At 36.5% G+C, this 25,641-nt stretch overlaps 1 protein-coding gene across 4 annotated transcripts in view; it reads right to left on the bottom strand.

Annotated features, from left to right (window-relative positions):
- Window positions 1–25,641, bottom strand: part of DDC (dopa decarboxylase) — a 71,958-nt gene that overhangs the window by 5,992 nt on the left and 40,325 nt on the right. For 3 of the 4 annotated variants that reach the window (XM_018070128.2, XM_018070130.2, XM_018070129.2), the window contains exons 7-13: window positions 23,458–23,524; window positions 21,290–21,384; window positions 19,395–19,462; window positions 13,048–13,124; window positions 9,320–9,339; window positions 8,528–8,626; window positions 1,723–1,824 (exon numbers count right to left, since the gene is read on the bottom strand). In XM_018070128.2, coding sequence (XP_017925617.1) covers window positions 1,723–1,824; window positions 8,528–8,626; window positions 9,320–9,339; window positions 13,048–13,124; window positions 19,395–19,462; window positions 21,290–21,384; window positions 23,458–23,524 — 528 coding nt within the window. Of the gene's footprint in view, window positions 1–627; window positions 674–1,722; window positions 1,825–8,527; window positions 8,627–9,319; window positions 9,340–13,047; window positions 13,125–19,394; window positions 19,463–21,289; window positions 21,385–23,457; window positions 23,525–25,641 lie in introns of those variants that run through there. The other variant, XM_018070131.1, reaches the window with a different exon arrangement.

Here is a 25,641-nt window from a genome sequence, read left to right as displayed (position 1 = left end):
CAGTCATGACAAGGAGGCCAAAAACTAACCCTTTGGCATGATACATTTGATGTAATAATTATAATATGAAAGTCGTAGGTAATGAGTCCATTTGCTCCACAGTGTGAAAGGCAAAAAATTGAGTGTTACAGCTAGGCAAAAATATATAAAAAAGGGCTTCTCAAGAACAAAGGAAGGAAGAAAAAATATTTCATAGTTTTACAGCTGTGCAGTATTATATAGTTCAAGTCTCCTGACCCATAGTCCTACTGTAATTACATAAAAGTTACAAATATTCTGCTTCTAAAATGCATTTTAATAAGAATTATAAAAATCACAGGAAGATTTTTCAAGGAGTGATATAAAAAAGGAAATAAAGCTGCAAAAATAGCCATAAAAACATCTTTATTTAAAAGCTTGTTAGTTTTGTTTTCTTTTTCTCCACCAGTTAGGCAAGCAATGAAAACACTGCTCTTTCAACACTGGTTTTCAGTAGAATCAGGCCTTTATTCTACAATTTTTTCAAAACTTTCTTAGCTAGGGGTTCAATATTTACCTCCTACTGAAAATTGTCTTTCCCTGTAGATGTAATTTCTTCCTCATCAGGGACAGGAGAACAGATGTAGATGAGCTACTGGTCTGATCAAAAGTGACAATTCCTGTGTTGCTATGCTCTATTTCACCAGGACTGTTCCTTTAAAGTAAATGTAGAGCACTGACTAACAGCTGTCTCTGGATCTGCAAAACTAGTGTTTGCTTGTTCCATGTGAGAGAGCAGACTGCAACCAACATCTTGTTATTGCACAATAAAAGCCACAGAACCTATTCCTCAAAATCTTTTAAAATTCTTGTTAAGAAAGATATTATATTCATGTTTCCATTTACTGAAAAAACTCCACATTCTCAAGTCTGTTCATCCTGTAGGTACAGTTCTTTTTTTCCTTTTATTTTGAACAATATAAATTCAAAACAAACAATATTCCAATTTCAGATGAATTCACCATTACTTCATTGTTAAAGATTTGTTAGCTTCTTCAGCCAGTTTCATCAAACTCGGGTAACTGGGGCAACTGAATGACTGGTGAAAGAATTTGTGACAAATAGTAATACCACACTACCCAGAAGGAGCCAAAATGTGCTTGCAAGCCTTCAGAAAAGCTAAAAGCTAATTTAGGTATCATGTGAACTAGAAAACACTAGTGCTATTATCATTGTTGCTTGGTGGTCAGATTCAGTGTCCCAATCCAGTCCTTTACAAAGGCTTTAGTTGCAAGCTCCTATATGAAATGAGTTCATTACCTAAAATAAGACACTGATCCCCTTCTAGTGTCTGATTAAACAATGAGCCCTCCCAGTTACTGCAGCTTTTATGCTTTGAATGCAGAGTGAGATTTTTCTAGTTTCTGTCAGGCAAGGTCTCCACATCAATGAACTTGGTACTTTGAGAGATTCTGGAGTATAAAAGGCCAAGCGGGGCAAAAGGATCATGTTCAGCAATAAAAAGCAGACCAGGGCCAAGGGCACTTGGGAAGGTAGCCTCCCATGTAACCTGTTCTTATACATATCTTGCTTCAATTTTCCATGTTTTAACAAAATTGTCTTAAGCTTTTAATCTGCTTTGTTCTACATGAACTCCCTTTGCTTTCCTTAAAAAATAATCAAGTATATGAATTACAAAGATTATATTCAATTGCATGTTATTCTGTTGCTATAAAATATGACAGAAGAAATAGGAGGTCTTACCTTCAGCCGAAAACAGACTAGTCCCAAGACAACCTCAGCACAGATCTCAAATCTTCCATCCTGAAGGACTAAGTGTTCAAATTGATGTGACAGCCTGACATGCTGAGAAGAGAAAGAAGGTATCTATGTTGTATAAATTTGATTCATCAAGAGAAAAGGTTTGCTAAAGTATTTTCCATTCCTTTTCTCTGTTCCTTCTTCTTATATGTGATAATAATCATGTCACCATCTGTTTATGTTAAGTTACATCCCATTTATGACTTCCAGAGACCATACTGAGTCATTACTATATTATTAGCTCAGACTATCTTAGGCAGTACTAGCCTATTTCTTAATGAGACACTTCAGCACAATTTTGTATGCTACCATATTAATAGTAAATAATTTTAATAATTCTCCTTTAGGTTTTCTACCACTGTCAGTTTGGGCTGGGAATGGCTAGAGTCCAAAAGTCTTTAGAGGGGAAAGGGGAAATGCACAGATACAGAGAGAAAAAATTGTCACAATTCCAGTGCAAATTAAGCTAGAAAGATACACTTTTTAGAAGAGTTAACTTAATGGATATCTGTGAAGAAGGGGAGAACTTGCTCAGTCTTCTGACCTGGGTCTCAGCTTCAGTTGAAAAGAAAGGTGATAGCAGTATAATCAGGAAAATTAATAGCAAATCTCAGCAAACCTGTTGATAAGTTAGTAGGGAAAAAAGAATGACATTGGGCACCAAGCCAGAGGAAGTATTTTGAAGCATAGGAAACCAGTGCTCTTCCAAAGTCAAATAAATAGGAAAAATATCAACAGGCATGGTACCAACCAGCTGAGAATTCTTAACATCAGTCGGGGTACTTGAGTGCTCATATCATGTTTGGCTTTGCTTTTTTCCAAACAGAAAATGAATTCAAAACTACTTGGGAGAAAAGAACCTATATCCTCATCAGGTACCTGCAGTACCTATCCAGTTCCCCTCTCACTGGCTATAACACCAGCTTAGTCCTCACTACCCTAAAAAAAAAAAAAGGTAACACAGCAACAGCAACCAGCTATTAGAATAACAGTTGTCTTCATGCAATAGCCTGTCTACACCAAGTTATCTGAAACATCTAAACAATATGTTAAAAGGTTCTTTAGCTTTGATATATTTATTATTGCAAAAAATTTACAAAAATAAACAACTAAGCCCATGTCTTTTCTTGCTTTTGCACTTTGACGTTTTGCAAGTTCAAGGACAGATATCAAACCAAAATGAAATATTTCACTTTGGGCCAGGGTTAAATGTGGAATGTTTCATCTCACAGGAACTTCTTCCAAAAGGACAAGAATAAAGCAAAACAGAAATTACAGAAAAGAAAAAAAGAAAAAGAAACCAACACATTTTGCAATCTTAATCATAGCTTTCTGATGGTTTTTTATTTCTTCAAATAGAAAAACACAGTTTATATTGAATCAAAATATTGCTTCAAAACCTTCACATTGGGCATACTGGTACCCTACACAACCAGCCAATCTTCCTGTTGTTACCACTTCCTCTCTGCTGTTTGTTACATTCATTTAACATCTCCCTCTAAAATTAGCCTAAAAGCTCTTTGAGCCAGGAATGAGACCAATAAAATGCCCTGTCCTTTTCAGGGCATTTCGATGTTCTGCTAATATGAAGAGCATAAGTTTACAGCTATGAAAACCGACAAGAAGTATCTGTATACATATAGATACTTGTATGCATAAATGCATGGAAAACATATGTTAAATAGGCATCTGTGTTGTAATGGTCTTTCACTGTCTCCTCCTATCCTCATGTTCTATAGTTTTAAACAAGCATGTTAAAAGACACTGAAAAATTCCACACTGCATATACTATGTCTTGGAAATCAAAGCCATAAAACAGATCATGTTCAATGAGATGAGAATTTCACAACTGTTCAGCTAAACGTAATCAACTGTGTTTCATCAAAATTTATCTGGGTAAGAACTCAATAAAATAAAAATTTAAGATTTGGCTTACTGTGAGAAGTTTGTACAAGAAAGCTCTGGACCCATCCTGTACATTTAATAGCTGGTATTTATGCCCACTTTTTGCACTAAAGGATTTTTCAGGAATTTGAAAGAAATAAAAGCAAGGGAAAATAGCAAATATTCAGTAAGTCACAAAACAAAACTTAAGAAGTATTTCGGATTCATGTCGGGATGCAAGTACTTTTATTCATGGCTAGTCTTAAAAAGTAGCAATAATTGGTAAAGACACTGGGGGGCACCAAGAGTTTTAGATTTTACAGAAGTGGAAGGAGAGAAAATGATGATTTAACATGGAAAGCTTTGCTTAAATACAGCTACCCAAGGCCCTGCACCTTTGAACTATTAGCTATTGTCCTGAATTGCTCTTACCAAGATTGCTACAACAGTAAAGTTAAATATTATTAAGCCTGGAAGTTCAAACTCTGTAAAACCAAAGGGCTTTTAGGTATCACACCTTCCTCTGTGAGCCTTAAAGCTGCACCCACACTCTGGACATGAGCACTGCAATAATTCTCAGGAGGACACGTGTGGCTTTAGTGCTTCAACTTTTCAAGACAACACTGTGAAAATAAATTCCTGTTTGTAGAACTGCAAGCACTGCAACCAAGGACAGGAGGGAAGAAGAAGTAAAAAACTGATAGGCTGTTCTCAATTTTCTGCTGAATGGGTACATACCAAGCCTGGATATTTTAACCCTTCAAGTGCTTCTGATTTTGACATCTGTGTCAGGCTGTGTCCCTAGCACCATTAACTTAAAGTTGGCATTCAAATATTATTTAATCTTTCAAATTTATTTTATTTAACACTGTCATGTACTTGAGAAAAAAAGTGGACACGCACAAACCAACTCACGTACTGTTTCTAGCAGTATCATCTGAGCAAACTGGTCTAGTGGATGGTGTCCCTGCCCATGGCAGGGGGGTTGGAGCTAAATGATCTTTAAGGTTGTTCCCAAGCCAAGCCATTCTATGATTCTATGATTTAGAGATTTGGACAATCCCTTCATCACATGGGTTCTCAAAGTGGAATCACATGGACAGTGTTAGTGTCCTGAAATGTCTTGCTATACAGGAACAGAATATCAGCCCTTGTCTTCACAGTGAAAGTTACCTGATTGAAGAAAAGAAACTTGTAAGGAATTTTTATGTGTCACTATTATCTCAGGTAAATAACCCTTGCTCTTCTTCAGTGAGAAGGGAAACAACAGAGAGATCTAATGAATTTGGTTATTTAGGATGAAGGGAAATGTCTTCCATAATCAATAATAGGAGCAGAAAACTTGTGAGGCATTAAGATGTGGTCCCTATTTTAAAAATCTGTATTTCTGTATGTGTATTTGTGAATATAAATATGAATCCTTCTCCACTGAAATGTTTAAACTGAATTTTAATTTTTGGGCAAAGCCTTCAAGAGCCAAAACAGTTTTTAATTGCAGGAACCTTCTCTGAAGCATAAGAGTACACTACTGTGTACATGCAAATGAGCACACCAGCCTAGTCGTGATCACTTCATACTTTTCCTCCTACAGATTTCACCTCTTTGCCTGCCTTAGCTTGCATCCCACTACACTCTGAAGGAAAATGCTGTCAAAAGAGTCTTCTCAATAGCCACTTGGACTGTGCCACTCCCCTGTTGAAATGCTATGTCTGGCAGTGCTGTTCTTTACAGTTCCAGTTTCTTGGACTCTGCTGTTAATTTTTAATGGAATTCATTATCCTTGGTGAAGAAAGAAGCATGTGTAATCTGATGACTTCTGGTCCTAAGGAGAATTCAACTGAGTCATAATGTTCATAGAGATTGCATACAAAAGCACGCTAACTCCTAAATTTCTCAGATTACTTCTGAGCTCTTGGAGAGGACTTAAACCAACAAAGGAGTAATACATGGTCAAGCAGTTTGCAAATGGGCCATTTACAAATGGGCCATTTGAGTTTCACATTTTTACTGACTTGGAGTGGTTGGAATCAGTCCAGAAATCCGTTATTGTTGTTGGTTTCACCCTATTTGTACATCTCCTCTGTGGCTTTGGGACTTACCTCCAAAATTTGTATTTGTCTCTCCCCACATCCTTCAGAGATGACTGCCCTCCACTTTATCACTGCTTTGAAACCTATACTTTACAATAGGTTAATATTACATGCTGTGTGTGAGAGGAGTGCATAACGAATGTTTGGAAAACAAAAAAATTACTGTATCTAAATCCAAGTCACACATTCTCATGTCCCAGGAATATTTTGGTTCCTAAATGCCATCCTCAAGCAAGTGCCAGGTTGCAGTGGTTATTGAGTCATCTGATGTAAACCTTAAGGCTGCAAAGATAACAAACATCTTTTTCTTAAAACATACTAATAAAAGAGGGGAAGAAAAGAAGACAGAAAGAGACAAATAATTTTTGTGATAGTTTAGACCCAGGAAAAAAAAAGGTTATGAAGAGACTGTTGCAGATGTCTTTGGTTTTCCATATAGAAACTTGCTAATTACACAACAAATAGGGTGGCTTCTTAAGGACATACACGTGGTTTTTCCCTCTGTATCATGTCAGAAGCTCATCACTATTTGAAATCTCAAATCACTTTGTAAGTATTATCTGGCTGCGCAAAAGAAGCCTAACTAGAAATCTATAAACACTGCATAGATCTTCCCACAGTTTTCCAACTCAAGTGTCCTTTTTTTTTTCCCCTAGGTGATCACAGCATCTATGTTGGATGTTTAAAACTACTGTTTAAAGCTACAACATGTTTAAAAGAAAGCAATTTTTCAAGGCCAGGCACTGAGATGAGTGATATTAAAGTGCAGTTAACAAGCAAAGTTAAATTCAAAATTACTTTTAATTTGGAAATTTATATATGGGTTTGAAAATATAAACCAGTGTCAGGCTGGTTTACATACTTCATTACTACTCTATCCAAAGTAAAGCCATCACAGTGTATCTGGAGCTCACGATAATTCCCGAGAGTAAAATGTGCAAGATATGAAACACATTTCTAATTTTTATTTTGCAGCTACTGATATAACTTTACCATCATGTCTGAAAACTCACAAGAGATATCTTATATTCTGTTAGAGCAGGGGGCAAATTAAATGCAATTATTTATTGAAATTTAAGTTCAAAGAGGCTTGCTGGAGATAGAAATTACTGGTTTTTTTAAAAAGGATGCTCTGGATCCCACTGAATCAAACCAGCATTCATTGGGGGGAATGAGGAGGGGGTGAGGAGAAATTAATGATTCCAGTTTGAAGAAGTATACAGTAAGCCAAATTCTGCACTTAATTATCATAACTTATTTTTGTATCTACAATGGAGAACAATGTAGTCCTTAATGAAATATAAAACATACACACTCAGTTCTACAAGCCCTTGGAAATCTAGTTATCTAAATTACCTTCACAAATAAGGTTTTATTTTGGAGTCAATATTTTTAAGAAAAGATTCATTTGCTTAACCTTCCTGAACTGTATTGTTCAAATATCAAAACTTGGTCTTCAGCTGTGATTATATGGCTGGACAGTCAAGAGAAATATCTGAGAGACATGGAAAGAGGGAATTTGTTGAATGTAAATACTGATCTGTGGAAACCAGAAGGCCATGCAATTGATATGAGGCTTCCAAGCCCATTTTCCCAGTGAGAGATTTAGCCCTACTTAAAAACTTGGTAACATACTGAAATAAATGCAGTCTTCAGAAATCTAACCTGAGAGAGAATCCCACCGGGAATGGTAATGATAGAAAAATAAAGTGATAACAAATCTCATATCAATTTTTCATCAGGAGGATACATATCAGATTGACATAAGGATGACTGTACATCAGGATTCCATAGCTGCCAAAATTTATTTCTGAAAGCCTCATTAACAATAAAAATCTAATTTTGATATTTGGAGAGTCCGTTGAAAATTATAATGTGATTAAAATAATAAGCAAAGAGAGTACCCTCCATCCCAGAACCTTTCCAAATCAAAAGAGACTTCCTCACACAGTGATTTTACAAGAGTAGAAAAAGTCTTTTTTAGGAATTCTTCTGCTTAGTACTCCAATATGTAGTACTAAATTTGTGTCTGCAGGGACATTGGTATGCTAGACCAGACCTTTAGCTAATGGATATTTTTGTAAATATTTAGAGCCAAGTCATGGATCTCCTCTAACTAGAAGTTTCCCTAAACTTCATAAAGATGAAAGGTATGCTTGAATTTGACTTTACTGCTACAGAGGAAGTATATATATAATTTAGACTGGCGCCAGATGTTTCTTTTAGTGATTAAAAACCCCTTCTTTTTACATCAAGAATAAACTTAGTACTTATAACAATGTTAACAAACTGTAAATTGTACACATTCTTTTTTTTAATAAAATATGCATTTTAAACAGGAAAAAAGCAGCAGCAGCAGTAGACATGCCAAATAAGTCACCATATCCCTTAATCATAATCTATGATATGCTATCAATGCATGCACATTAATAAGATAAAGAAGTAATGAATATACACGTGTTTCCACAATAAAACCATGAGTGTGCTCCGGCTTAATCACAAGGGAACTATGGTCCCATATTGTAGAAATTCCAAATTCCTAGACTTGTCTTCCCTAAAGATTAACATAAAATGGATGACAGCTTTGACCCTCCATGATATGGAATTGTGACCTTACATGGGGCAAAGAAGCAGCCCCAGCTGTTGAACTGAGCTGCCTCAGACCATTGCCTGTGCTTTCTGATGTGTACAGAAGTCATGGAAAGAAGAGAGGCAGCCAGCCAGTTCGCTTTCCTTTGCCTTCCCACCACAAGTTACCCAAGAAAGCAAATCACCTTGCGGATGTGCTCCTGCAGCCCCTTGACCCCGTACATCCTCAGCACGAACCAAAGCTTCAGGGAGCGGAACCTCCTGCCCAGGGGGATTTGCCAGTGCTGCAACCAACGAGAAGAGAGGGCACCCGTGTTAGGAGCCACCGTTGCAGTGTGACAGCAGAAACTACATTCTATAACAGTTTTTGAAGTGAACCACGTTGCCACAGGCAGTTCCTAGAGGTGGGTCGAATAATAGTAGAAATATCTATGCCTGTTTTAATGCCATGGTGTCAGAACGGAAGGGTCACATGGCAAATCAAATTTCATTTGTGCATTCTGAATTCTCCTCAAAGGCTTTAGAAAAATAAGTATCTTAGAAACTTGTTACGTTGCCTTGTTTGCAGTTGTGGGGTTAGCATCTATAATGGCAGGCCCATTTTCCATTTCAAAGCAACAGTGCTTCCATGGGTTAAGGATTAAAATGCATACGCTTTTAATTTTATTTTTAAATTGTGATATTCCCTATGTTAAGAAAAAAAAAAGCAAAAAACCACAACTTTAGGACATTTCTTTCTACTGCCTGAACCTTGAGATATTGCACATGAAGACAATTTCTGCCTTTAAACAATCTGTTTTTCAAAAAACAGAGTTTAAAATTTCAGTATGAGGAATGTTGAAAATTTAGCAAGCTGCATCCTTCTTGGAAAGAAACATAAATTTTTGAGATTTATGATAGTTATGGAAAATAAAAGTCATGAAAATACCAGTATATACAAGTAATAGTATTAATTATTACACTGATGCTGTACTTACCCGATAATCTGTTACAAGACCTAGAAATCAAAGAAAAAATGTTCATGTTGCATCATCACAATAGCCAAAGCCTTCAGTCATTCTAATGTTAATTAAAAAGCTGTGTCTTAGCTATAGTTTACATCCGCTACAAATTTCAGCATCATCAGTATCAACAGGACCACTAAATAACTAGTAGGATAGTTGGCAGCATGCTAAATTAAGGGGCTTGTAATAACCTTCATTCCTTAGCTAGTCAGAATATGCCACTAACAAATTAAGCCCTTTTAGAGAAGAAACACAGTTTTCCTTTCTTTTATACTGCAGATGCTGTGGAGAAGACAGACCAAATACTATTTTTATTTTCTACTTGTACAGAAAACAATTTGCAGAATCCCCAAACTCACTTCATCACTCGTTCTCTGCTGTGAAATGTCATCACCTTTACCCTAGTGAACTGGTAACACTTCTTAAAATAATCCACTTCTAACTACCTTTTATACTAATACTTTTCTTCAGCATGTCTAATAAGTGACTGGAAAAACTGACTCAGAATTTGACCTCTTCCTGCTTGGACAATAGTATTTTGTACTTTTTATGGCTTTTCATCTGTTGTAGTGAGAGCCCATTACAAACACAGATTGACCAAGCCACAAAGCAGTCCAGGGAGGCAAGTAGAGGGCATTATTAATTATCCTTTATATAAACACACAGTGTCAAGACACATCTACCTTTTATTGTAATAAGGTAATTAAACTGATTTCATAGTAAAGGAAATTGTAACATGGTTAGTTACTTGCTGTAAGTCAGTGACAGAAATTTAACAGATGTAAAATTTAAAGCATTTCTTTAGGAAACATCTGCTTTGCTTCCTTATTCTGCTTTATTAAACTGCAGTGGAGTATAAGCTTCATGGGAATATATGTAGTTGAATTCTTAGGGAAAATTCTAAGTGCTCCTCAAATTGTGAACTGCAAGGTACTATATAGAACTGCAGCTTCTGAATTTGACCAGTCTATGTCATTTACATAATTTTCAGGCTTTATGTTTCCTAGGAGATAATAAAAAAAACCAGAAAAAAAAGGACTATTTCCTGTGTTACAAGCTCTCTTGCTGATGTTCTCTCATCTATGCAGCCAAAATAGAGGAAAAAACATGCTCCTTCTTTCCCTGTAACAGGTAGTCATTGGATTCTTTAACCTGTTACTGTGTTGGTTTCCAGGTGGTAAAAGAAAACAAACCCACACAACAACCAACAATCATTAACCTGTTCCCGGACTTCAGGAAATGAATGTGGTTGTCTCAGCTTAGTAATGAGGTAAGCTGATAACATTCATATTCTTCTGCATTGTAGCAGCCATTTCTGTTTGAAAGCTGCAAGACTGGTAGCAAAGAGAGGAAAGCAACTGGTGACAGATAAATAATCCTACGCTCCTGCAAGGGGCTATGTCTAATGATGCACAACAACGCCTTTCACAAGCTGTGAAGCAGAATGTAATCAATGCTTAGTCCTTGATTCCTTGATTATGAGCCTTAGTCTTACATCTGTATTTTAGCTGGAGGAATTGCATTGTGGGAGCACATGTGGTATTCACAATGAAGTATAAAGCTGCATTCTTCTAACACTGCCATTAGGATTTGACCTATATCCTGGGCTGTCAGACAAGCTAGTATAATCTTCCTGGTGTGATGATGCAAATCACATAAAATTATAATTAATGACAAAATAAAGACTTTCCCCTTGGGGACACGCATAATTGCCATATGGTTATTAAGAGTAATTGCTCACAGATAGAGATATTTTTCTGCTCATTTAAATTCCTGAGTGAGAGAGAAGTGAATTCAAAAATACTACTTCATTTGCTTTGTAAACCATGATAGGAATTCTCAGACCTGAGACATACTCAGAAAATAAGACCCTCCCTTAGACAAATCATACTTCCAGGAGTGCTGACATCTCATAAATCACACAGGGATCAATAGGGAGTGTAGCACCTTTGTGTAGTAAATTCGTAGCAAATTTGACTATGTTTATTCAAGGCATAAGCGTGGGTTGGAAGTTTAACTAGAGACATTTCCATTTGAAAAGTGTTGTCCAACTCTTTGCAAAAATTGATACTAAATGAGAATAGAGAATAGAAAAAAATTAGCATTACTAGATTTCTATTAATCAGCTGATCTCTTTGAAATCATTATGTCAGATCATATAACATGCTCTCACTGCTTCTGAAGGCAAGATGAAGGTTGAACAACTTTTTATATAACTGGGGTGATAAAGTTTTCAGGTCAACTAGGTGGTCTTACTTATAGCACCTACTTTTAAGAAAGGCTTGGTTTTCTTCTGGTGTTATTTAACTTGGGGAAGGCTGAAGGCTCTTTTATCAGCACTATCAGTTGTCCCAAGAACATATTTTCACTTTAGTTAAGGTTGGATTTTTTTTTCTCCTGAAGAGAAATATTTTTAATGTATGTAAAGTAAAAACTTGTGCCTTAAATGTATTTGCTGTAACTTGTATTTTTCATTTAAAAAGGCAAAAAAAAAGTACATACTTTTTTCTTAACAATTCTAGCCTTTAGAGGGGGAACCTGCATTGCTTAGAAATGGATGAAAGGAATAAAAGGCAAGATTTATGCCAGTTCAGGATTAAGGCACGGGAATCCGTTTTTCCTAGGGCTTTTTAGTGAATGGTGGAATTCTGGATGGTATTAATTTAAATGTCAAGGAGTTCACAGCCATAACAGAGAGAAGATAAAAGTACTCAGAATACACTTCTGAACACAGATCAGCACCAGCAATTCCAGGAAAAATAGGAGATCGAGTACATGGTAAGAGCATCCACATATGATTCACCCTCTTGAGAAAGTTATGAGAGAACTTCCACCACATTGACACTGCACTGCTGTGACCTTCCTCACAATTATTCAGTTAATAACCAAATGTGTAAAAATGGGCTTCAAGATGGCAAATATCACTCTGCAGTTGAGAGGTATGTACAGGAGCAGCACTAATCCATTAAGGAGCTTTGTACAGAGCCTAAGAGTCATAAGTTCTTTGTGAGCATTTTGTGAAGAGCTTTCATGAGCATTTTGTTCAAGACAGACAGTCCGCTCTTACTGCTTTTCTCTACAGCCAGTGTAAGAACATGAGAGCTACAGGATAATGCCACAGAAAGCTATCACTCAAAAATATAGCAGAGACAGCGTCTTCTTTGTGGCTTCTGGGAGTTCTTGCTCCTTACATGGGTTTTTGAAAAATTTGAATCAGAGATTACACAAATAGCTAAGAAAAAAGTCACACACTTTAGCAACTCTAAAACCAAATCAGATCCTGAAACCATTCTGGAGAACGATATGTTGGGGAAGGCAGGTTAAGGAACTCGATACACAGCACCCAGTCATATGTTTATCTGACAGCCAAAAGATCATAAAGAATTTTCTCAACACTCCTATAAAGAATCAGTGGTAAGTCTGGAACTGGGGAAATCCCAATACAAAAAAAATAATATTTTTATAAAATTACTTTATAAAATTACTTTCCTTCTATTGCTTTTAACTAACTAAAATCTCATTAGACAAATACTTGCACTTTAATAAGCTTAACTCCCTCAGGCACTCAGAAAATGGAAATAGGCACCTAAACAACTTAGGTTGTTTTAAGAATTTCAGTTTTCATCCCAAGTCCTTTTTTTTTCCATTAAATATCAGTGTGCAAACAAAATAATAATAATCTCATTTAACTGTAAAATTACCAGACTCCTGATGGTGATGCTGCAGGTAAAGAGGTTCTAATTTAAAGGCACCTATTAAATCGGATCTTTTTTTCACCCTGTATAAAAAAAAAAGAAAGAAATTGAGAATTTTAAGAATAGAAATTTAAGGCATTATATTTCCACAAGAAGTGAAGTCAAATTGAATGTGTTTAAACTGGCATATTTCCTGAGCACAGCCTGTGCCATTTTCAGTGCTTTTTCACAGTCATATCAGTTCTGCACTTACAAGTAGTTAAGTGTAAAGCTCAGCAGGAACGGGCAGCATGACTGCACGACTGCATATTTAAAAACAGACAAGAAACAGACATAGAGGATCTTTTTATGGTGATAGACACTCACACCAGAATGTGAGACTAGCTGAAGCAATGTTAATGTTTGCAGTCAACAGAAGTTGTCTTGAAATTACTGCAGTACAAAGCTGCGTGGGAAGAGCTGTTGCTTCCTAAACACCATGCACAGCCGCGGGGGGGAGGCTTTGTGGATGCTGGCCGCTGTGTCTCCATGCTGCAGCCACTGGGAGGGACAAGCCACCCGGTCCAGACTCAGATTTCCCTCTTGTACCACCCTGCCCTTAGCTGGATCCAATAGACAATTACTGACAGACATGCTACAGCACGATGTAACACTGAGAAGCATACCTTACTATTGCCAGCTAGGGGGTGGTGTGACTGGACTGAGGTTCAAAAGCCAGTGTGTCCCTTTTAGAGAGAATAAGCTATGTTTTGCCAATGGTTAATAACACCATTTTTCTCGTTCATGCTTCACGCTGTGTAAGACTCACTCACCTCCAGAAATGTTGGGGTTTAGAGAGGCAGAAGAAGAAGAAACCATAAATTGAAAAAGGGAAAGACTGCTACATCATTATATTAGGCCTATAAATTTATTACAAAGTAAGCAAAAGTTGTATCAACATGTGAATACTCTAAATGACCAAAGTCCAAACCTTTTTTTTTCCTGAGTTTTAATGTTTAAATGTAAAATTGTAAATTTCTACGGAAAAATCTAATTTCCAATATTTTTAGGTGTATTTATAAATACACAGGACAGTACACACTCCCAGCTCTCATTCACATCTAGGCTGTGGTCATAAAACATCTTATTCAAACAAACAAAAAGCCTCTCTATGACTAATGGCCAGGGAAGTACCAGGTTAACAGCAAAGTGCTTTCCTTTAGGTATGGAAAGTACACAGCTGAAGATAAGTAAGCTTATGCACATGAAAAATAGCAACAAACTTCCAGAATGCTCTCAGTAAAAACAATTAATAACTTATTTGTGTGCTGGAAATGTCCTGTGGAGAGAAGGAAGGAACTATTAACTGAAAGCAGGTTCAATTAGGGTAAATATTTTTAACAAACCTTAAGTTGTTCTACTGTAGTTTATTTGGTATGTTTGATTACTTTGATATATTCATGTTTCAGTAGCTCATTCTGTATGCAACTAACACAAGTTACAAGCAATGTACTTAGCTGTTTTGTGACAGCTTAATTTCTTCTCTGTTTAACAGTGGAACAGATAACTACTCTGCAGGAACATCTAGCTTAGAAGACATAAAAATTCTGCCATCTCGTACTTCCTTGGTGATGTCACTGCTTTTTTAAAAGGAGATTTCACAGGTCTTAATCTGGCAACCATGAAAAACTATCTAAAAGGATTACTAAAATAAATCCAAAGCCTGGACATTAATGTGTACGAACCACATGAGTTGCACCTCTATACACCATGCCTAGATTTTGCCCTATGTATTTAAACTTCGCAGTAAGTGCTTGTGTGGTCTGGACAAGGGACATTACTGGCAAACTCTCCAGTTTAGTAAGGCCCTCTGATTACTGTCTGCCATTGGTTGTTTGAACTGGCAGCAGTGAAATAACAAAGAGAAGTCCAAGGGCAATCAAAAGAGATTTCGGGGCCCTGAGACAATTGTAGAGGGATCAGGACCACAGGCAGTGAACAGTTTCCTCAATTCTTCCAGTAACAAGGAATAATATTGATGGGAATAGGCAGATCCATCAGGTCAATGAGTGGCTCTGAGGTTGGTGTAATCGGAAAAATTCTGTAGTTTTTGACCACAAATGGGATGATCTACTCAACACCTGGTCCACTGATACCTGACAGGATGCACCTATCTCAGACAGGAAAAAGAGCTGGACAAGTACATCATGTGGTAGTTGTGCAATTGGCTCACGGGTCAAGCACAGAGGGTAAGAGTGAATGGGGTGACATCAGACTGGCAACCTGTCACTAGCAGGGTTCCACAGGGCTCCATCTTGGGCCCTGTGCTCTTCAACATCTTCATAAATGACTTGGATACAGGACTGGAAGGGATACTAAGCAAGTCTGCAGATGATACAAAACTGGGAAGAGCTGTTGAGGTCCTGCAGAGAGACCCTAACAAATCAGAGGGCTGGGCAATCATCACCCATATGAAGTACAACAAGAAAAAGTGCTGGATTCCGCACCTGGGATGGGGCAACCCCAGATGTTCCTTCAGACTGGGGAATGAGATGCTGGAAAGCAGTGCCATGGAAAGGGACCTGGGGGTCCTGGTTGATTGGAAGTTGAATGTGAGTCAGCAGTGCCCTGGCAGCCAGGAGGGCCAACCATGTCCTGGGGGGCATCAGGCAAAGCGTCGCCAGCCGGTTGAGGGAGGGGATTGTCCTGCTCTGCTCTGCACTGGGATGGCCTCACCTTGAATATTGTGTGCAGTTTTGGGCACCACAATATAAGACAGATATTAAGCTACTAGAAAGTATCCAAAAGAGGGCAACAAGGATGGTGAAGGGCCTTGAGGGAAAGCTGTATGAGGAGTGGCTGAGATCACTTGGTCTGTTCAGCCTGGAGTAGACTGAGGGGAGACCTCATGGCAGTCTAGAACTTCCTTGTGAGGGGAAGAGGAGGGGCAGGCACTGATCTTTTCTCCCTGCTGACCAGTGACAGCACCTGAGGGAATGGCCCAAAGTTGTTTTAGGGGAGGTTTAGGTTGGATATTAGAAAAAGGTTCTTTCCCCAGAAGGTGGTTGGGTCCTGAAACAGGCCCCCCAGGGAAGTGGTCACACCACTAAAACTGAAAGAGGTCAGGGAGCATTTAGATGATACTCTCAGGCACATGGTGTGACTCTTGGGATGGTCCTGTGCAGGGCTAAGGGTTGGACTCAATGATCCTTGTGGGTCCCTTCCAACTTGGCATATTCTGTGATTCTGTGACAGGAGTGGTGTTCTTAACTTTCTTTGCAAATACCCCTGGCCGAATGAAGGATCACGTCAGAAGGATGTGACATGGCAGTTTGTGTGGCAGTTCACATAGGCAGGGAATGCAGGAAGGGTGCTGCAATCCACAAGCAGTTCCACACCTCAGGTAAGTGCTGAGTGCTCAGGAGGTCCACACCAGAGGGCTGAGTGCTGTAGGTCTCTGCCATAATGGTGGGCACTCACCTCAGAGTGAAACCCAGTGTGTCTACTGAGACAGCCCCTGAGAAGACTGCTGCTCAAACCCAGACAGAACTGGTAAGGAATGTAAATCAGTACAGGTGGCAGTTTGCAATGGATGCCCAGATACTTCTACTGGAGAAAAGGCTGGTACCTGCACAGAGTGTGCCCAGGTTGATTTTACCTGTTGCAGCAGGTGGCTGAATTACCAGACACAGTTAATAGGCTAAGCAGTATTAGAGGGACTGAAACAGAGAGAGATGCATGGCTTTGAAACCATACACTTGGTTGGACCTAGATGATCTTAAGTTCCCTTCCAACCTGAGCCATTCTGTGCTCTTATGATCTACAGATAAGCACTTCTTGTAAGCACCTTCCTTCCAAATACTAAAACACCTTCCCAACCAAAAGTTAACGCTTAAGCCCTGAGAAGAGTAATAAAAAACCAAGAATACCAAGACTTTGAAAGATTGTTATTTTCACACTCTCTGAATGAAGACACTTCTTCCCATTTTATAATATTCCAGAGTAGCAATTGAACAAGTCAGGCAAAACTGACTGGTAGTTTCAGGGCAAAGTCTCTAAACGACTCTAGCATTTCATATAGAAAATATACACTTCTTGGAATGGCTATATTAAATTTCTTTTTCTAGGAAATTGACTGCTTTTTTCTGTACATCAAGAAGTCTGAGAATATTTTACAAAAGGTTTATAATGAAATTGCCCCCAAATCCAAAATTATATCAGTGCCACATATTGCACTGAGTAGTTAAATAATTACATTACAGATCTAATGGCTAAATTATCTTAATCAGATTGCAGCAAAAAGAAATGTGTTTACTGGGGAAAGTGCTGAGGAACCTGGTTTATTTAGAAGCCTCCCCATCAAAGGAACTAAGATTACTTTCATTCTGAAATGATGTTCAGTGTTTACTGAAGTCTTTCCATAACACCACAACATCATGCTTAATACTTCCCATGGATCCTAAGAGGACTATGTATCCTTCACAATTACTTTTTCTCACCATGTTCCTTCATCCTTTCTTTTCAAATTTCACCTTTTTAATTGGTAAGAGAGGTAAATTTTGGACATGGGTCTTAGAGTTAGCTGGACAATGCATTTGGCTTCAAGTCAAAGAGTTTAAGTGTACATTTCATTCTTTATTAAGTGAATAACATCTATACATAAATGCCTTGCTGAAATGAAGTTTGTATGGCTGTGGTTGTGAAACTTTCACTTTGGGTAAGGAGATGTTGTAAAGTCTCTTGAGATTCCTTGTAATGGAATCTTCCTATCTATGAAAACAAACATTTTATGCAATGCCTTATTTAAAAAACAAAACCAAACCCCTAAAACAAACAAACAAAAAAACAAAAGAGGACAAAAAAAAAAAAAAGGAAAAAACAGCAAGAAACAAAATGGAGACAAATACTTTCCTAAGTCTGAAGTCTAAGCTTTGCTAGGAAGAAGCTAAAATCACCTGAGATGGAACTCACAGTGGGATTGCATATACCTCCTTGTTTTCCTGAAAAGCCAGGTAAAACACTTTTAACATAGTTCCACAGGGTTTTCAGGGAAAGCAGAATTAATGAGAAATTAAACTTTAGGGACTAGACTCTGGCCCCTAATTGTTCTACAAACACTGAAGAGAATGATAGTGTATTGTCTTATTTGCAGGTGGCTATTTTTTTTAACAATGTCTTAGACTAATGAGAAAAAGATGGGAGAAACTAGCAAAGGAGTTTGTTTTATTGTCTTCCTGTTTCCAAATACAGAGACACAGCATGTTATGAGGTACTTATAAACTGGAATGTTGGGCTAATCACACTGATGAAGTAGGGTCAAAATGTAAACCATTAACACCAAGAAAAGGAAAAAAAAAAGACCACAATGGCTTGGAATATTTGAAATGCCTATATCAGCTAAAATATTTACATAAAAAATGTTATATATCACCTGAAAAGTCATCGTTGCTTGGGATATTAAAAGAGCCAAAGGTTAACCAAAAGCAACTCAGTGACTACTGTCCCACATTTATTCTTCTTTTAAATAAGGTGACCTATCTCTGCATGATGTTTTGGAGTCTTCTTTTTAACATTCAGTTTTTCCTTCCTTTTTCTCATTTTTGCAAATTTTGTTCCATTATCACTGAAATTAATGTTTTCATTTATTTTGATAAATAGTCTGCATTTACCGAATAGCTGTTTTGCTAAAAAGTATCATTAGTTGTGATGCTGGTAAACATCTAGTTTGGGACACAATAGGATCATCTATTTTGGAATGTTTTTAACAAAACCATGCTATTATTACTGCTATGATACTTTGGTTTGTTTGAAAGTATGTCTATGGGTTTCTATCTTGGCATCTTTTTATATCAAAATGTCGTTTGCTGTCATCTGGGGAAATTGAAAGTCAGTACAAAATTATATAAATAGTCCCTTTTGAAATCAGCTGCTTTTCATCAGCCAAATCTCAAACATTTTTAGAAAGCCTTTTAAAAGACGGAAGCTTAAACAAAAAAAATTTTATGGAAAAGAAAAACAAAAAGCTCTGTTGAGCATATTGTTCGTTGCACTGATATCCCTAAATTAAGTTTTTCCTTTATGTTTTAAACAGTCCCAAAATGGAGCAGGTATGAATCTGCAGACTTTTTGGGATTTCTCTCTCTCTTTCTGAAACATAATGCAGAGCTCAGGCCTATTTCTAAATTTCACATTTTTGAAACTAAATTTCATATTTTTGAAACAAGGGAATTTTATAAATAATTTACAAGACTTGAAGCTATTCCGTGCTCCTCATTTCAACAGAGAAATATAAATAAATGTTTACTGGTAGAAAGGCAGACTAATAGAATGTGATTTTTTTCCCTTGCAATGTTTCCTTTTACTGTAATACTTACCACATAGCAGAGCAGTCAAAATTCACTAGAAGCCATTTGTGAGGATTAAAGTTAAAAGAATCTGCAAACTGAAAATGGAGAAATAAAAACAGAATTATGAAAGAGAAAAAGATCCATGTGCAAATGATATAACTCTGTCAAATTGTCTCTGTACACTTTAACTACAAATGAATTACTGAATTTGGTCTTTATTATGTTCATACTAATGCCACCTTAGTTAGTAACTGTTTTAGTTAAATCTTCATTCATTTTGGGAATGGAATTCATGTTAGGTGTGCAGTTAGGCTATTAGTATTATCAACATTTTGAGCATTTGTATACTTTTTAGATATATATGTTACAGAAGAGTACATATCTCATTGTAAACTAAAAAAAATAAATAAATCTGTATGCTCAGAAACATTCACTGGTGGTTCATATCACATTTTCCAATAAGCTTTCTATTTTCAAGAGCATTAAACATATAAACACAAAATTCAAATATACAGAGACAAATGATTTATTTAATTCAGAATCTGCACATCACATTCATTCAAAAAATTACAACTGACTAGGAAATGTTTGGGGTTTTGTTTTTTTGGTTGTTTTTTTTTTTTTTTTTACTGATAGGGTATTTTATTTCAGTAGAAATCAAGTTTTTCATCTAGAGTCAAAAGAAATGCCACCAAAGATAAGGACTGGCAATACATGTTTATACACATAATGTGCCAGGCCCAGTTTACTTGAGATATGTTTAGGTGTGGTGTCAGAAGAAACACAGGTAGGTAAGATGGACATCATGTGGGAAAGGCTTCATCCATGTTTTCTGTTTTAACAAAGGCAGAACTCATCAGCCTTAAAAAAGAGAGATAGGGGCCTGGCAGCATGTTATAGCACTCTTCTGTTCTCATTTGCTTCTCATAACCTTCCCTGTCACCTGTAAACAATTAACAATTACTCTAATAAGAGAAGATTATCTGTCTATCTATCTATATATCTATCTAGCTATCACCCTGTACTAGGTAAGGTAGGAAACTTATTCATGGTTGTTAAATATTTACTCCCGTGACAAATGCTGGCCCAGACAAGGGACGCTGTTTCATTTCCTTTGGGAACCAATAACAATAATTTAAAAAATATTCCCACACAGGAAATTACAACAAGCTTCATTTGCTGATAAAAAAGGAGACAGAAAGAAATGCTTTATTTGTGAGGGGTTTTTCCCTCTTCTTCTTCATTAGTCACTACCTATCAGTGCTGTGTTTAAACTTCTGGCTTTACCAAACAGTAATATTTTCTCCACTGGCGTGGAAGACAAGGACTTATCTGACTGTCTGAGGGGAGCAGCAGGAAATTGAAGTATTCTTATCTAAGCAACTGAATGCCAAGTAGCTCAGCAAGGGGAGGAAAAAGGAACAGGAGTGCTGTTGGGGGAATATTTCATTTAGCTCTCTTGGTTATTAAACCCTGTCTGTTTGAGATAGAGCTACTGGCTATATTCTAGATAACTTTCAGGATGCAAGAAAAAAATCAGACATAATGACATAATAAGACATAACTTTTTTTTTAGAATAATTTTGTGTGTGCATGTAAGGTAGAATTAGGCTTCTATAAATGTGTCATTTGGGTTATTTGGGAAAAAGTTCCACTTTTCTATTTTGCAAGACACTTTGTTGATTCACTACTATTTGCTGTTCTGAATGAGAAACTTCTACATAGTGGGGTAACTTGCATACTCCAGTATAAACCAGTAAAAATTATATAAACTTAAGTAACGTAATAGAATGTACAGGGATTTGAGGTGCAGCTTACTTGGAGATTCTGGAAGAGCCATTAACCTTGGATGCATAAACAACAAACAAATTCTATGAAAGAGCAAGGTTTTAGCAGGCTTCTAGAGAAAAAACACCATTCACCTCCACTCCATTTAAAAGATGCCTGAATTCAGGGCAGATGAATGCACTCCCAGCGTAGGCTGCATCAATATGCATCCAGATATTTTCCTTATTACCTAAAAAAATAATTGAAGGGGAAATAAATTAAACAGCAGATTAAAAAGCCCCATTAATTTGCATGAAACCAAGTGCCTGAGAGGTTTTTCTTTGATGTCATTATTTTCCCAATTTAAAATTAAATTAAGAGATTAAATGTTTCTACCATCTGGGTTTTCATTTATATATAAAGATGTATACATAACAAATTATTTTTCCATCCTACTTCTCCTGGAACAAAGTCATAGAAACATAGAATATACTGAGTTGGAAGGGACTCACAAGGATCATCATGTCTTATCTTACTAATATTAAGCAACACAAAATACTATGTGATTTTGATTCAAGAACTATTAAAAAATACACTTTAAAAAAAGATGTATCTAGATATTTAGCTATAATTTCTATGGTAATAAAACTACTTTAGCAAGAAGAGCTAGAATATTAGCCGTGCTCCCCACTTCTAACTCATGAATCATAAACATGTCTCTATACAATATTCTTTACATATTCATATATATGCATGCACATGCTTTTGAACTGCCAGCAGCAAACTATTTATTACAAGGATGGAGATACTTCTGCAAAAGCAAGCACTGAAGTGTTAAGAAAGTGCTAGTTTTGATTAGTGACTGAATGGTTTCTGCAGAAATATTTTGTCATATGAGCAGCTCATGTATTCTCTGTAATTTAGTATTCACATTCTATTATAAATCACAGTATTAATGCATTTGGTAACAATTCTGGTCTATGAGTTGATGGCTAAAGCCCACATAACATTTTTACACTGGTCACCAGACAATTCTGATTGTTATTTCCACATACAGAGGTATATCCATTGAGATCTGCATTTGGGCACCAAGTTCAAGCTGAAATTTTCATTCTTGTGAACTACATTTTCCTTTTGCATAAAAGTCTGTGAAAAGCTAATACAATATTATTCACAAAATCCACAACTGAGGTTTATTTGAAAACATGTTGAAAGTTCTACTGATTAATTATTTTTAAATATGCTCATGTATACTAAGAGGAAAATTAGGCAGAAAAGCTAGCACGAGACTTCTGATTTCAGTGGTGTGAAATCCTTCTCATCTCTTCTGCACAAACAGGGAATCACTGAGGTGAAACACATGACTGGCTGCTATACCTAAAAGTATTGGTGTCATTGTTTTATTAGGTCAGATCTATAGGAATAACTCAAACAGCAAAATAATCTGTAGCTGCTCAGCAGACTACTAGAAACCTGTTTGGGAAGGAGGACTGAGAGGAACTGAGTTTCTGGGGCTTGTGCTGAAGAGCAAGAAACCTCACAGAGCAAGTGACCACCACACATGCCCCAAAGTTTTAAACCCCACTGAATGAATTACCAGAACATCAAATGCAGTTTCTATGAAGCTGCTTCCAATTGCTTACAGCTGTAAATTTCCTGTTCTAAATGTACACTTGAATAGATATGGTGTACTTTGCATTTTCATCAGCCAGCAAGCATGTGCTTTTGACCAAACCCTGCTGCAGATCAAAGCTTGAAAAAACAAACCATCACACAGAAATACTTATGACGAGTCCATGATTCAATCACTGCATTAAACACCCTGGCACTTGTTCTATTTTCTTGAAAGATGAAGAAAATCAGGAAGGGGAGAGTAAGGATTTAGAATACATGTGGATTTTTGGTGCATATTTCCCTACTTTTCATAGTTGTTAGAACCACGCAGAAACAAAACACTTGGTGCAGAGAATGGGAGTTCAACTTTCTCCTGATATTCACCATTGCTATAGATGTACTTGCAGGTAGAAGGGCTTGAAGAAAAATGTTACAAACTGAAGCATTTACAGTAATTTTTAACTGACAGTGTTTCAAAATATGACTGCCCCAGGAAAAAACCCTTAAGGCAATGTCCTCTATACTTTTTAAGAGTTTGAGAATGCACATTTGTTGCTTGACTAATATTAGAAATAAAACTGTAATTGAAGGTCTCATCTATAAGTAGCTTTATTGAATTGGAACACTGACACGGCACAATGTCCTGGAAATGACTCAGTGTGGCTTAAACTGCTATCTGCAATTTTAGAAAGAAGCAGCAAAGACTTACAAATAGGACCCAGTTCTAACAGTTTGTCAAAGGAGCAGCAAGGTGTGGTTCCAAGAGTTGCACAGAACTGCAGAACCAAAAAAAAAAAAAAGGTGTTATAGCACAGGAAATTATCAAATTTAAAAACTGTCTGCAAAGGCAACAATAAATAAAAAGAATAAATGATAAATGATATAGGACTATTGTGGTTTAGGGCAAAATAAATTGATGTTAGCCATTACCAATCCTTAGTGCAACTTTTGAGAACGTAGGTGGATTTTTTTCCAAAGTTCCCATAAGCATCCTTTGAAACAGATGCATAAAATCAAATGTCAATATAAAATTGACTGATAAGTACTGCAATATATTCACAGTATTATGCTATTTCTATAATTTATATAATTTCTATGTGTTCCACATGCTTATCATGTGGCCAAATACTAACCTCACATATGCAATTACCATCAAAATAATTTGCAGTTCATGGTATATAAGCAAGTTCTGAACTTGAGCAACTATGGTGCCGGAATTCTTGTTGACAGAATAGGTCACAAATGCTGCTGCCTCGATTAGAGCTCTGCAATAGAGATTTGTAACTGATTTATGCTCAATGGATCTGCAGCCTGGAAGCTGTTCACTAGTAGCATATGTTTACTATTAGACTTTTGCAAGATTTTTTCCCAGATAAACTTCTCAGAAATTCATCCTAAAATACTGGAACTATTTTTCCTTCATTCTTGTAATGTCTCATTTAATGTACCCTTCTGTGTGATCAGTGGGTCAAAAGCAGAGCTAACACAAATGCTTAAATTTCACAGTAGAAAGAGAATATAACAAGGAGAAAATGAGCTATCATAATTCTCTGGGAATATGCAGGTAGAATTTTAACCAAAAAATCCCAAATACCAAGTGCATTTAAACTGACATTATTTTATTTTTCATTGATACACTTACATTTTAAACACCCTGTCTCATTTCTGAAAGCACTAATAAAGGCTGGGTCTGGTTTTTGTCTTGTACTGGATTTTTTACATAATAAAAGACACTTTGCAGTTTAAATAGATAAATAAAGTAAGCTGGGTTTTAGTCAGAGTACTGAAGTACAAAAGCATTAGATAATTTATCCACGGTCACACACAGACTACAGCACAGCCAAGAGATGACTATAAAAATGCCAAATCCGGAATTTTGCTTTTTTTTTATTTTATTATTTCTAGGTACTTTTTCTGCCAAGTACACTGTCAACGCACTATCTTTTGCTTTTACAGTTTTTCCCTATATATCAACAACTATCCACATTTTTCTGTGTGCATGCGTGCACATGTCCCTCAGTGAATTCATGATGAGACCAGTAAGAAGAAAAAGGAAAAACCTAGATGATACTTGTCCATCCACTAGACCTTTCCAGAAACAAACATACTGTCATAGCAAAACTTGCAAAAAGTAATTATTAAAATAATAAATAAATAAAGGGAATAATAAAGGGAAAATACAGTATTTTTTCTGTATCAAGCTACTAAGAACCTGAGTTTGAAACAAATACAGTTCTGAAAATGAGAATCATACTGTATATATAGTTGGTAAAATTGTGTGCTAACATATTTTTCCCTCAAAATAATCTAATCTTTATCCATACTGGGCCTTCCTATATTCCTGAGTCATATGAGAAGAACAAAAAAATTGAAGTGCTTTGAGGTACATTTACGACTTCTCTGGAAGACCAATCACCATTTGAAGGAGGTTGCTTTGAAAAGATTGCAGGGTATTTTTTGAAATAGGAATAAATTGGGTCCCTATTTTTACTAAGAGGGCATGCATGTATGGAGTGAAAATATATTTATCACGTTGTTGTCTACCTAAGATGTTTCCACAATCAGGAGAAACCTGCATTTCATTTTTGACTGAAGATCTACACATTGGATCATAAGAATTGGAGGATACCACGATGAAAATTCCAATTTTTCTATATACATAAAGAATAGGGGTTAACCCATTACACTGGGAAATAAATAAAAGAGTGCACTATAGACTTAATACTGATTTTACACCTATATTTTATGACAATATGCTATGAATTTTCTGACAAGATTAGAGTGAAACTATTTTGGCTAGTCCAGCAATTAAAATAATGAGGAAGATTTCACAACAGAAAGTTACACATTATTGTTGTTAGTATTGTTCTGCAGTTAAGGTATTCTCCTTCTA

Source organism: Manacus vitellinus, unplaced genomic scaffold (assembly GCF_001715985.3).
Source record: "Manacus vitellinus isolate BGI_N305 unplaced genomic scaffold, ASM171598v3 scaffold_17_pilon, whole genome shotgun sequence".
NCBI lineage: Eukaryota > Metazoa > Chordata > Aves > Passeriformes > Pipridae > Manacus > Manacus vitellinus.
Note: the sequence above shows the minus strand (reverse complement) of the source record. Positions and strands in the feature narration are given on the sequence as shown.